The 14,347-nt window shown below is 40.3% G+C and overlaps 1 protein-coding gene across 1 annotated transcript in view; it reads right to left on the reverse strand.

The window, feature by feature from the left end:
* The window catches only part of LOC132404104 (neurexin-3-like), a 2,171,528-nt gene extending 2,160,651 nt beyond the window's left edge, over positions 1-10,877 (reverse strand). Inside the window, exon 1 of the mRNA XM_059988144.1 lies at positions 10,193-10,877. Coding sequence (XP_059844127.1) covers positions 10,193-10,877 — 685 coding nt within the window. The remainder of the gene's footprint in view (positions 1-10,192) is intronic.
* Positions 10,878-14,347: the final 3,470 nt, after the last annotated feature.

Genomic DNA, 14,347 nt, shown 5'->3' on the forward strand with positions numbered 1-14,347 from the left:
GTGCAGCTGGATCCTGGACTCCCTGTCAGATCGCCGGCAAGTGGTAAAAGTGGACTCCCTCACCTCCAGCCCTCTGACTCACATTGCAGGAGTCCCTCCGGGCTATGTACTATGCCCCCTCCTTTACTCTCTGTATATCCATGTGTCGCCACCCACAGTGTCAATGTGCTAATTATATTTGCTGATGATACTACACTGATTGGCCTAATCTCAAATAATGAGTAGCCTACAGAGACGAAGTCATCGCCCTGACACAGTGGTGTCAGGAAAACAACCTCACCCTCAATGTTGTAAAAACAAAGGAGGAATGGAAACAGACTAACCCCCTGTTAACATCAATGGATCTAGGGATGAGAGGGTGAACAGCTTTAAGCTCACCACTGAGGATCTCATGTGATCTATGCGGTGAAAAAGGCAGAACAGTGCCTCTTTCACCTCAGACGGTAGAAGAAGTTCGGTATGGCCCGCCAAATTCTAAGAACTTTCTATAGGGACATGAGAGCATTGTGACTGGCTGCATCACTGCCTGGTATGGGAACTGTACTTCCCTCAATCACAGGACCCTGCAGAGATTGGTGCGTATCTATAGATATGAACTTCCCACTATGCAGGACATTTACAAAGACGGGTGTGTAAAAAGGGCCTGAAGGGTAATTGGAGACCTGAGTCACCCCAACCACAAACTGTTCCAGCTGCTACCATCCAGAAAACAGTACCACAGCATAAAAGCCAGGACCAACAGGCTCCAGGACAGCTTCTTCCACCAGGCCATCAGACTGATTAATTCATGCTGACTACTGTATTTTCTATGTTATATTGACTATCCTGTTGTACATAATATTCTATATTACTATAATTACACATTTGAATGGAGATGTAACAAAGACTTTTACTCTTCATGTATTTCAAGGATGAAAGTTATAAAGCCAATTCAACACAAAATAATTGATTGCATAATTACTCACCACTTCAAGTCAGTATTTAGTAGATGTACCTTTGGCAGAAATTCCAGCCTCAAGTCTGTGTGGATTGATCTCTACCAGCTTTGCCCATCTACATATCACAATTTCTCCCCATCCTTCTTTACAAACTGCTCAGGGTCTGTCATATTGCATGGGGTTCATGACTGAACATCTCTTTTCAGGTCCAGACACAAATTCTCAGTTGGATTGTGGTCTAGACGCTAAGGCTTCCCTCCAGGATTTCCCTGTGTTTTGCTCCATTCATTTTACCCTCTACCTTCACAAGCCTTCCAGGGCCTGCTGCAGTGAAGAATCCTCACAGCATGATGCAGGCATCACCATGCTTCACAGTAGGGATGAGATGTTTTTGCTGATGTGTAGTGTTTGGTTTACACCAAACTTAGCATTTAATCTGACAGCCAGAGTTAAATTTTGGTTCCATCAGACCATAGAACCTTCTTCCATCAGACTTCAGTCTCCCATGTGCCTTCTGGAAACTCTAGCCAAGATTTCACGTGAGCTTTTTCTCCAACAGTGGCTTTCTCTTTGTCATTCTCCTGTAAAGCTGCGACTGGTGAAGCACCCAGGCAACAGTTGTATGCACAGTCTCTCTCCTCTCTGTTATTGAAGCTTGCAATTCCTCCAGAGTTATCATAGGTCCCTTGGTGGCCTCCCTCACTTGTCCCCTTCTCAAACAGTCACTCAGTTTTTGAGGATGGCCTGCTCTAGACAAATTTACAGCTGTGCCATATTCTTTTCATGTCTTGATGATTGACTTCACTGTACTCCAAGGGATATTCAGTGACTTGGAAGTTTTCTTGTATCCATTTCCTGACTTGTGCTTTTCACAGGGTTGCTTGGAGAGTTCTTTTGTCTTCAGAGCATAGTTTTTGCCAGGTTACTGACTCACCTTCCAGATACAGGTGTATTTTTACCACAATCAATTGAAACACCTTGACTGCACACTGGTGATCTCCATTTAACCAATTATGTGGCTTCTAAAACCCATTGGCTGCGTCAGTGATGATTTGGTGCATCATATTAAAGGGAGTGAACACTTATGCAATCAATCATGAGGAAATCTGCAGATGCTAGAAATTAAAGCAACACACACAAAATGCTGGTGGAATGCAGCAGGCCAGGCAGCATGTATAGGGAGAAGCACTGTCGACGTTTCGGGCTGAGACCCTTCGTCAGTCCTGCATTTTGTGTGTGTTGCTTATGCAATCAATTATTTTGTGGTTTATATTTTAATTAATTTAGATTATTTTGTACAGATCCATCTTCACTTTGACACAAAACAGTCTTTTTCAGTTGATCAGTGTCAAAAAAACACCAAATTAAATCCACTGTATTTCAATGTTGTAAAACATGAAGACTTCCAAGAGGAGTGAATACTTTTTATTGGCGCTATATGGACTTATCCAAACTTCTCTTAAACGTTGCAATCGAACCCACATCCATCACTTTTGCTGGCAGATTGTCCCACACTCAAACCACCCCTTGAGAGATGTTCCCCTTCAATATTTCACTTTTCACCCTTAAGTTATGACCTCTAGTCCTAGTTTCACCTAACCTCAGTGGGAAAAGCTTGTTTTTATTATTCTTTTGCACAGCCCTCATCATGCTTATACCTCTATCATATTCTAAATCTCCTATGCTCCAGAGAATAAAGTCCTAACCTATTCAAACTTTTCTTTCAAGTCAGGTCTGTAAGTCCTGGTAACATCCTTATAAATTTCATTCACATTCAAACTTATTGATATCTTTCCCCTTGGTAGTTGACCAGAACTGCATACAATACTCCGCATTTGGCCTCACTTCAACATACCGTCTCAATTCCTGTGCTCGATATGTTGACTTATGGAGGTTAATGTGCCAAAGGTTCTTTACGACCCTATCTACCTGTTACGTCAGCTGCAAATAATTATGGATCTGTATTCCTAGATTCTACTCTGCCACACCCCTCAGTACCCTACCAACACACACAAAATGCTGGAAGAAATGAGCAGGTCAGGCAGCATCTATAGAGGAGAATAAGCAGTCAAAGTTTTATACTGAGACCTTTCATCAGGACTGGAAAGGAAATGGGAAGAAGCCAGGATAAGAAGATGGTGATGGGGCAGAGGGTTGGGGAAGGGGAGGAGTACAAGCTGGCAGGTGAAAGCTGAGACCAGCTGAAAGCTGAAGGTGGAATGGGTGGGGAGGGTGGATGAAGTGAGAAGCTGGAAGAGATCCTCACCACCAAGGCCATGTTCTTTTCTCACTGCTGCCATCAAGTGGAAGGTACAAATGCCTCAGGAATCGCACCACCAGGTTCAAGAACAGATATTATCCCTCAATGATCAAGCTCTTGAACAAAACGGGATAACTACACTATTTTAAGGACTCTTATGCCTTGTTATTTCATTTTCACTATTTATTGTTATTTATTTATATCTGCATTTGCACAGTTTGTTGTCCATTTATCTTGTTTACAGTTAGTGCACTACAGATTTGCTAAGTATGTGCGCAGAAAAAGAATCTCAGGGTTGTATGTGGCGTGATGTATGTACTGTGATAATAAACTTTACTCTGACTTTTTGACTCGAGGTAAAGGGCTGAAGGTGGAATCTGTTAGGAGAGGAGAGTGAACCATAGGAGAGGAGGGGCATCAGACAGAGATGATTGGCAGCAGAGAAGAGAAAAGTTAAAAGGGAAGCAGGAATGGAAAATGGAAAAAGAGATAAGGGGAGGGGGAGAAATTACCAGAAGTCAGAGAAATCGATGTGCATGCCGTCAGGTTGGAGGCTACCCAGACGGAATACGAGGAATTGCTCCACTGGTCTGAGTGTAACCTCATCACAGCAGTAGAGGCGAACATGGACCGACGTGTCAGAATGGGAGTGCAAAGAGGAATTAGAAAGGGTGGCTATTCCAGCATCAATGGAATCTGCTTGTGTTTATCAGTACCTGTGCAAGTCCTTCCCTGGTTTGTCCTCTGTTTCTCATTGATAAACTTCTGTCTCTTTTATCAATGAGTCTGTACCTGTGCCTTGTGGTTATTGAACCGACAGCCAATGAAAATAGCTTCTTCATTCTATTCAAAACTCTCGTTTCGAATCTCCTTATGGCCTTTGCTACACACAGTTATACATCTTCTGTTAGTTGTTCATGCAAGTTAAATTCTTCATCTCTCTAAACGTACAAGAAAATATCCCCATACTTATCTCCAAAAGTTCCACATCCTTCCTAAAATGTAGTGCTCATAAATGGGCCCATTTAGGCTAAGACAACATTTCCAACTGGTTTAGTATAATTATCCATAATCTTTGTTCAGATTTTGTGTGCTTTATTAACAGTGTTGTCTATCTACTCCCTCTTCAGTCTTGTGCTCAAATAGAGGGTTGAAACATCTTCAACTTATCGAAACATGTTGAAGCGGTAGTACAGAGAAGCTTCTGACAATTTGTGGAGGGGCTCCAATCTCTCATTATACCAGGTTCAATCACACATACAGACTTTTGTGATCTCAGAATGAAGGGAATAAATGTAGGGCAAAAGAATATTGGCATATGCTGAAATGATTAGTGGAGAAAACCTAAGGGTGGGATTTAAAATGAGTGAGGGTCTAAAGTGATGATTGGGGCAGAATTAAATACTGTCAGAAGATTAGAAGGTCTTAAGCCTCCACTTGTTTCTGCACATACATGCTTCACTTGCGTAGAGCATACTTTGGATTTCTGGCACTTGACCAAGTCTGGCATCATGTTTTGGACAAAGCTTTCGTTCACTTGTGAATTTTAGTTTTGGTTATTATCTTCCCAAACAGAATACTGTACTCTTCAACTTAGGGCAGCTTTAAACTGAAACTTTGTGTCCTCTACCAATGAGATTTGGAAAATAACCACAGGTAACCTCACCCTCCTTTTTCTCTCTTTCTCCATTTTCCATTCTGGATCTCCTCATACCCCTTCTCATCTTCTCCCCTGGTGACCCTCCTCCTTCCCTGTCTCTCATAGTCCACTGTCCTCACCTCTTAGATTCCCTCTTCTTCAGCCTGTACCTCTTCCACCTCTCACCTCCCAGCTTCTTAAATCATTAGCCCTCCCTCACCCACTTTCTCCCTTCCCTTTTTCCTATAGTCAACCGTCCTCTCCCATCTCAAATTCCTTCTTCAGCCTCTACCTTTTCTACCTCTCACCTCCCAGCTTCTTACTTCACTACTCCTCTCTCACCCACCCATCTTCCCTCTCACCTGCTTCCACCTATCACCTGTCAGCTAGTACTCCTTCCCCTCCCTCCACCCACATATTCTGGCTTCTTCTTCCTCTCCAGTCCAAAATATTGACTGTTTATTCCCCTCCATAGATGCTGCCTGACTTGCTGAGTTCCACCAAAACTGTGTGTGTGTGTGTAAAAGTTCTGGTTCAACTATACCACAATTGGACTATGGCTGAATTTGTCACATAGTTTGCATAGACAATCTTGACTTAGTACAATGTGAATAGTTAATTCGTAAAACAGTCAATAAATTAATTAATCTCAGTCTAAATGCTTATTATTTTGGGTGATGATCATGTTGCTATTTAAGAGATTTGGTTTTTTTATGTAGGGTGGTTGATGCTTTTCTTTGAACGGCCTCCTCGGGTTCCTTTGTTTGATAAGTATCTGGAGACAACAAATCTCAGAATTGTATACTGCATACTGTTTTGATAGTAAATGTGTCTTTGAATCTTTGATCTAAACATTAACATCATTCCCCCCCACCTTGTCAATCTACAATGTATACACCATTTTGCTCAAGCCTATTTATGCTAGTAGTTTTGTTAGTTGAAGGTATAATCCCTTGTAAATTAACTTGCACTAACAAATTACAATCAGTATAAAGCTGAGTAATCTTTCATTGGAAGAAATCCAGACATTACTAAAATTTAATATGCTTCTCTCAACACTCTCTAGGGGCAGATCAGTGAACTATTAGCCCCATTTAAAACTCAATTGTAGCTAACTGTCAGATGTCTAGTAGTACTAACATACCAATTAGGCAAATGGGGAAGTGATAATGTTGCAAAGTGGGTGGTGCTGAAGGCTGGGTCATTATTAATAGGTGCAGGAGATAGGAGTTGGGTAACTGGAAGCCATTCTCGACATGGTGAAGAGATTGAAAGGATCAGAGATTATCGTGAAGGTGGCGGTGAGCAGGGAAAAATGGGGACCATCAATTTTTGGGATAATTTGAGATTGGAGAGGATGCCAGGTTGGAGGAGGGGTTCGGATGAAAATCAGGAGGTACTGGGGCATTATAGGGGGTCAGAATGCAAGAAGCTCAAGTACTGTACATCCTCTGGAGATGCAGAGTGAAAATCAAATTGCCTGCCCTGAGAGTGCCCCCACCCCCAGAGTACTGTTGCACACATTCCCGGTGACATGCAGAAGGAGCATCACACAGGTAATGTTACCATCTCATTATACCCTGACTCGGAAATCATGTCAGGATTGCAATGACCAGGATATAACTGCTCAATTCTATAATTAACTCAAAATGATCTGGATGCACCTATCATCATGTTGCCTTTCAATCAAATAATGTTGAAAAAACAGCATTATAGAACACCATTCCCAGTGAAGATGTTTACTAAAATGTTTCTCGAATTTGTATCTCAGACACTAAATAACATATTTGAACATGGCAACTAAAAAGCATTGATTGGCACCACTTTGATCTTTGGTTTTTACTCTGCTAAGTCACCTCCTGTAAGCCCGAGGATGCAGATGTCATAGAACAGCCCATGGTCATCCATTCATCTGCCAGGTTTACGGCCATCAGTAGCTGAGAGAGCAGCCATGGGAAGAGAATGATATTAAGAGAATCGAAGCAAGATGGAATAAAATGGATTAAAATTAATCCTACCATGAGTGTTTTTAAGTCTCTATGTGTATACTGTGTGTTGTGTGTATGTATATTATCCTTCTTAAACTATATTATAATATTGAAAATAATACGGAAAATGTGTAGATGGTTGGCCTGCTTTCTGATCCTGGCAATTTACTTGCAAACATTTTGTCACCAGATGAGGAAACATCATCAGTGCACTGTTGATGTACACTGAACACACTGATGATGTCTCCTTGTATGGTGATCACACGTTTACAAGTAAATTCCCAAGATCGGAGAACAACCCTACCCAACCATATATTTTAAATACAGAATATTATATATATTTAAAATATGAATAATGTACAGTAATATGTTAAACCTTTATTTATTTTTTTTATTGAGATACAGCATGAAACCCAGCAATCCCCGATTTAATCCTAGCTCTATCATGTGACAATTTACAATGACCAACTTACCTACCAACCAGTAAGTCTTTGGACCATGGGAGGAAACCAGAGCACCAGGAAGAAACTCATGCGGTCATGGGGAGACCATACAAACTCCTTACAGGCAGTGGCGGAAATTGAACCCCAGTTCCCAGTACTGTAAAGTGTTGTGCTAACCACTACACTACTGTGCCATTCCAAATATATTAATATATATTATATTATCCCCTTTAAAGACGAGTTAAGAAATTTGATGGTATAGTGAAAGTCTGTTTAATGTGGTTTTAAAAAATATAACCACTTAGTCGTGGCAAATTCTGTTGGAGATTTTGCTGCAGTACTAGGATAACTTAATTAGGCATTTTGATAAATGAAGATGCCTAATTAAATTCTCTGAAATTACCAATGATTTCTACTTAGTTGCATGCAATCAGCACAGAATACAACAGCACCTGCACAAAGTCTCTGAAATTTAAGTTATAAAGATCCAAATTTCTGATGCTTTGGGAACTTGATTTCACTCAATCGCATTGCGTGTTGAAGGCATACAACGAAGAGTGAACTTCTACCCCCGAAATCACACTCATTCATGATCCAGTGACTGTGTTGAATATTAAGTGCTAAAGAAGGCATTGAAAATGCAAAATAAAAGTAAATGGATTGTTCCTGAGATCAATTTAGAAGCAAAAACAATTGGAACACCAACAATTTACTTTGGGTTTTAATTATTTAACTTTTAAGTATTGATTGACTATAAATCTATAACAATTCATGGCTTCTACATTATCTGAGGGCATTAGTGTTATTCTGCATCAGCAATAGACTGGAGGTATTTCTTAAAATGGATCTTCACCCAAATATCTAGCTGGCTCTCTACATTAAAAAAAAGCATTTTATGATCCCCTTTTAAACACCTTGTATTGAAGGATGGATTTTTAGCCACAGTGAAAGCAAGCTGCATATTTGTAGGCTTATAATAAATATCTATACTTAGAAGAAATAAAAAGCACAGGAAAGAAGAGCTTTATAAAATGGTTTCATTAATCAAAATAAGACCCAAGTTCATTTTGAAAATACGAAGTATTTTGAAACATCTGCAATGAGAGCTCCTGGCAAACCACACAAAATTCATCCACAAACCTCCTGTTCCCAATTCTTTACCAATTCTACTTTGATCAATGATGAACTTTCTTTTTGAGATACATATTGCTCTTGTTATAAAAAAAAACTTTCTCACTAACCACATTGTTTGCACGTTTAGTGATTGTACAGTTATTTACTGAGCAAAAGAAGCATATAGAAATAAGATCACAAATAAGCAATTTACTTAAATAGATCATGAGTTCTTTGTTTGTCAGGCAAATATAAACTGTCTTCAAGATTTTTAACAAAAAGTAATGTAATCAATTCTAAATTCTTCAGCTATAACAAACGCTTGTGGAATTATTGCTTATTATTGAATGTAGAATAACTAGAGATTTGACTCTTTCTCTGATTCCACCATGTTGCTCCGCGACCATCTGTGGGCCAGGAGCAACTTTGCAAGACAAATTTACAACTGAACTGCCGTTTCCTTGCAGAAAGATTTTAATTCCTGAAAGACATCCCCAAGATGACCAGTAACCCATGGCCTACATGGTAAGGCATACATGGCCTACCATTCTATGGTTTAACAGGTCAAAAGTCTACTCTTGAACCAAAACCCTAGATTACCTGCACAGTTGCAATCCAACTTTGTACGTAATTAAATCTAGTAGAAATGTTTTGTGCATATAGCATCAACTCATATTTTTGTTCTAAAATAGATATGGAATATAAAAGCATAAATCCAAATATACTCAGGAAATACACGCTGATATAATTTTTTTAAAATATGTAAGTTTTCTTCTAAAGATGCATGCCAACAACAGAACTGTTGGTAGCAACACTACTTTTAGATGCATAAATCAGGAAACACCATGACAAGCCTTTGGGCTACAATACCAAATGTATACACACAAACACGCACACATAGACATCTTAACGGTAGTCGATGAAGTAATGCTCATGTCCGATCTTGCCAGGTGAGTGCTATATTGTAAAATGATGCAGCTGAGTTAGGTTAAAATCAAATAAAAGTAACATTCACAGAGAAAAGGCATTCAAATTCTCCAATAATTTGCTTAGGTTTTCAGTCAACTGAAAAATATACAATATTCCATTTCTGCACTGACACATATTTGCAAAAATAGCTTCTTAAACTGCTTTGTATTTTCAGCCTGTTATTCACATAAGCATAATAGTCTAAAATACTCAATGAAACATAGAATAAACATAGAAATTTTAAATTAACTCCTTAAGAAACAACATTTACAGAGAAAATTAAATATAAATCTCTGCTTTTTCTTTTATAACATTGGTTCTACTTAAATATTGATAGATAGATTTGAAAATAATTAAGAGTTTCAGGTAGTTTAATCAAGGGTGAAATCTAAATTTATTTAATAACCTTCACCAAGTTCTGTGTTCACCATGCTACCCCACCCCAAGTGACCATTCTTCATCTTTAACCTTTGACCTGTGAGTATGGTCCAAGGGAACTATCAATAGGGCTTCTAGCTAATCTAACAAAGACATGTATAGAGTAGACTAATATTTAATCAATTCAAGTTAGAAATCAAAGATTATTATTGTTTTTTTTTCCTTAACCAATTATAAACCCAGGTTTAAAAGTATCCAAATGCTATCTCAACTGTGATACGATAACTCAGAGTCCAGAAGGGATCTGGAATAAGTTAACTGGGGGCCAAAATCAATACACCACTTGCTGAACCCCAATATACAAGTAACAGTTAACTTCAACAAAAAATACAATTTAACCCAAAGGTCACTTTACTACTAGTACCTGACATTTTAATGTATACAATTCAAAGCCTTTCTCTCACCTTCAGTGCAGTACCTCCCCGTATATCCTGTGCTAGAACAGTCACAGGTGACTTCCCCTTCGATCAAAGAGCAAATCCCACCATTTTCACATGGACTTTCGGTGCAAATGCCTTCCTTAACCAGCTTCACGAACTGACTCCCCAACAGCACCGGTGCAGAGTCCCCATATTTCAAGTCTTCGATAAATCCCTTAAAAGGAGGCTTGCTTTGCACCGCATTCAAAGTTAATGCCGACTTCCGAATATCCTGTGGGATGCCTCCTATGAACAGATCACTTACAATCTTCATGTACTGCCGCTGTGGCTTGACTTCGGCCGACTTCGTTTCTCCGTCCAACACGAGAACTGTTCTCAGGTTATTGCGGGATATCATGAGAAAGTGCCATTTGTCATCATTCACCAGCTTATCCATATTGATCTCAGTCTCAAAGCAATCAATGCTCAACTTCAGCTGAATTTTCCCCTCCACTATCATCAGCTGCACAAAATCGCAGTATCCTCCGTCGTCGAAATAGAGCATCAGAGCAGTGGAGAGCTCGGTTTTGAACTGGAAACTGAGATCACTCCTGGTGCTTGCATCCCAACGTGCATAGCGGGTCCACAGTCCTGGTGCTCCGGTAAACTCAATGCCCAGACAAAGCCCCGCTAAAGAACTCAGTAACAGCGCAAAGCAGAAAGAATCCATGTTTATCACAAGATGCACAAAATCAGTGGAATGCAGGGAGAAAGCAAACTATAGGACTGCTCACAAAAGATGCAGTTTGTCGGAGAGGATTAAACCCACATTAACAGAAATGCTCATTTGAGAGGTTATTTTAGCCTACGTCAACAGCGTTGGTTAGGTCAAATCAAACAAAGGCAGAACACAGGATGGTTACGGTTTCCAGAGCTTTAACTGTAGTCAGCCCACATCAATTCATTCATAGGAAGCTTCTGATTAGCGATGAGAAATTGTGAATGTGCTGAAGTCGTCAGTAGGTGGCTGGTAATAAACACGTAAACTGGGATTTCAATCAAACCTCAAGCTGTCAAGGCTAATTCTGCCATCTACAGTGAAGAGGCACTATTTTGCCGGTTATTTTTATTTTTATCAAGAGTTCACAGATTAATCCTTACATCAGTTTTTGTGTGTCGCAGCCAGAATCCAGAGACACCACATGATGCTGAGATACATTTGCAGTTGCCACTGCCTCAAAGAAGCCACAAACCTTGAATCTTGCCTCAGAACCTGTAAATAAAATTAATAGATGTCATTAAAAATCATAAATATTATTTTCCAAATTAATCAGTTCTTCTTGGTCTACATACAGATTATGAATTAATACCATAATTTTAATAAACAGCAAATTTATCCAGGATTAGCAAATTAAATCTACTGTGAACTCATTGGAAGAGTATAATCTGCGCCAATACACAACTCTATCAGAATCATTTCAGTATACTAAAAATTACAATGCATTAATATTGACACGGTATATCACATTCTGGTCTAAAATATTCATGAAAGAAGTCAGAATCCTGACAGAAAATTGTAAACCTGTGTATATGGTTAGAACATAGAACCCTTAGAACATTATAGCACAGTATTGGTTCTCCAGCTCATGACATTGTGCCGACCTTTTAACCTACTCAAACATCACTCTCCTCCAAGAGGTCTAAACCTTGTCATTGGGTTTGGAGGCTTGCATGCCTCAATGACTCGGAGAGCTATGCTAGCTGGAGTCAGGGCCTTGTGCTTCAGCACTTGGTAGGGTCACCCAAACAGGTCAAAGGCCAGGCCAAGAGTTGGTCCTCTAGGTTTGGAATGACAAGCTGGATTGTGTTGGTCTGCACCTACGCTAGTTCATCTCGAAGAAATGCTGCATGCTTGTCCTTGCAGAAATGTGGCTCCAGAACAATATCCCATGCACCATCAATCTTCAGGCCATGATACTCAGGGACTTGGGTGATAATATTTATTTTTCTTTGCAACTGCTTATTTTACTGCTATTGTGAATAAATGTGGTATATGTGCCTTGTGCTATGTGTGACTGTTGGTACTGTGTTTTGCACCTTGGCCCCAGAACAACACAGTTTTCTTTGACTGCATTCATTAATATAGTTGAATGATAATTGAATTTGAACTTGCCACTGCTACCAACTCTGTTGTACTTTCCTCCCAGACCTACAAAATCCATTTTTTTTAGTACATGCATTTAATTCCCTTTTGAAAATTACAACTGTGTCACTCTCCAGTCCAATGCACAAGTCCAAGGCTTACTGTGTGACAGATGGTGCAGCATTTGTCAATACATTCCATTGCTGGAACCCACGTGCGGCCCAGTCTTGCTGGAATGCTGCAGCTTTATAGTGGATAACGCCACTCGGATTCTCTGCCAGGTGAAACATGACTTGGGATTTTAACCCTTGAGATTTCAAAGGGGATTTCACACCTGAGGAATAGGAGGCAATGGAGAAATATTTTTTAAGATATTCTATATAAGAATTATTTTACATCAATGTTTGTATACTCATACGGGTAATCCTTTATTTTTAATTAACATTATTTAATCTTTATTTTGACATTCAATCCTGAAAATGACTTTGGGAATGAAAGGCTTGTCGTATGACGAACATTTGATTGCTCTGGGCCTGTACTCAACAGAATTCAAAAGAACGAGGGGTGACCTAATTGGAACCTATCGAATGTTGAAAGACCCTGATCGAGTGGATGTTTCTGAGACTAAGAGCAGAGGAAACAGCCTCAGGAAAAAGAGGCCTCCTTTTAGAACGGAGGTGAGGAGTCATTTCTTTCAGCAGAGAGCGATGAATCTGTGGAATTCATTGCCACCAGTGGCTGTGGAGTCATTGGATATATTTAAGGCAAAGGTTGATAGATTCTTGATTAGTCAGGGCATGAAGGGAAATGGGGAGAAGGCAGGAGATTGGGGCTGAGAGGGAAAATGGATCAGCAAGGATGAAATAACAGAGCAGACTTGATGAGCCAAGAGGCCAAATCTTCTCCTATATCATTTTTTTAAGTATTTACTTGTGGGTCATGTGGATAATGCTATCAGAAAGCAGGGCAGCACTGTAGTGTAGCGGTTAGTGTAACATTATGCAACACCAGCTGTATGAGTGGGGTTTAATTGTACCATTGTCTGTAAGGAGTTTCTACAGACAATGTGGGTTTCCTCTGGATGCTCCAGTTTTCACCCCAACATTTCAAAGACATAGGGGTTAGTAAATTAATTGGCCATATTAGTGTGATGGGGCAGCATAGACTCGTTGGGCCGGAAGGGCCTATTACTATGCTGTATCTCTAATTTAAAAAAAATAAACCATTTATCTCAGAATCTTTGCCCCCCTCCCAACTTGAAACAGCTTTTCATCTCGCCCAAGTGAGTACAGGCACATGGGGTCTGTGGGTGCAAATTCCAGTGATAAACCATGTCCATCAAAACCTTCCCCAACAGTCTTCAGCATCTATTTTAAACGTTCCCTGACCCTTGTTGGTCCAAAGTAAAATCTAATGACTTCCAAGGTCTCTCCAACTAGGTGAGAGTTCTCATTGCCGCTGCAGCAACACGTATGCATAGCCTCATAAGATGCTTCTATGGCCTTTTGCACAGAGCTAACACATCTGAAGGCATTTCACAGGAGTGTCATTAAACAGATCGGATTTGGGGTGAACAGGAAGGGTAGCACCTTGACATGTCCGTTCTGGGGTAGCTCACTCAACTTTGGTCCCCAGCGGAAATTCAGCTCTCACCTCTGGCTCCAACTAGCTGTTTGCATGTGTCAGTGGCCACACTCTAGTACACCGAGTCGACAGGTGGGCTAAACCAGGTGAGACTCATACCCCAAAGTGATAGGGACACGTTTGTCCTAGCATGCAATATCAGCTCTGGTGAACAGGGCGGCTGAGATCTACAGTGAGATTCAACGGCCAGGAAGGCGGTTCTGCAACGCTCTGTGGAGAGCAACGGGCATGATGAGGCACGGAAGACGTCACGGTCATCTGCTGCACCCAAGGACAACCCCAGTTTGTGGCACTTGTTTGTATCAGTGGACCCAAACTGCTGAGGTCGAGAAAGTGGAACTGACCCAATTCAATAGCTCTTGCACTTTAAAAACTCTCCCACAAAGGTTTCCTGTTATCATCAGACACTATCA

Source organism: Hypanus sabinus, chromosome 2 (assembly GCF_030144855.1).
Source record: "Hypanus sabinus isolate sHypSab1 chromosome 2, sHypSab1.hap1, whole genome shotgun sequence".
In the NCBI taxonomy this organism is placed as follows: Eukaryota; Metazoa; Chordata; class Chondrichthyes; order Myliobatiformes; family Dasyatidae; genus Hypanus; species Hypanus sabinus.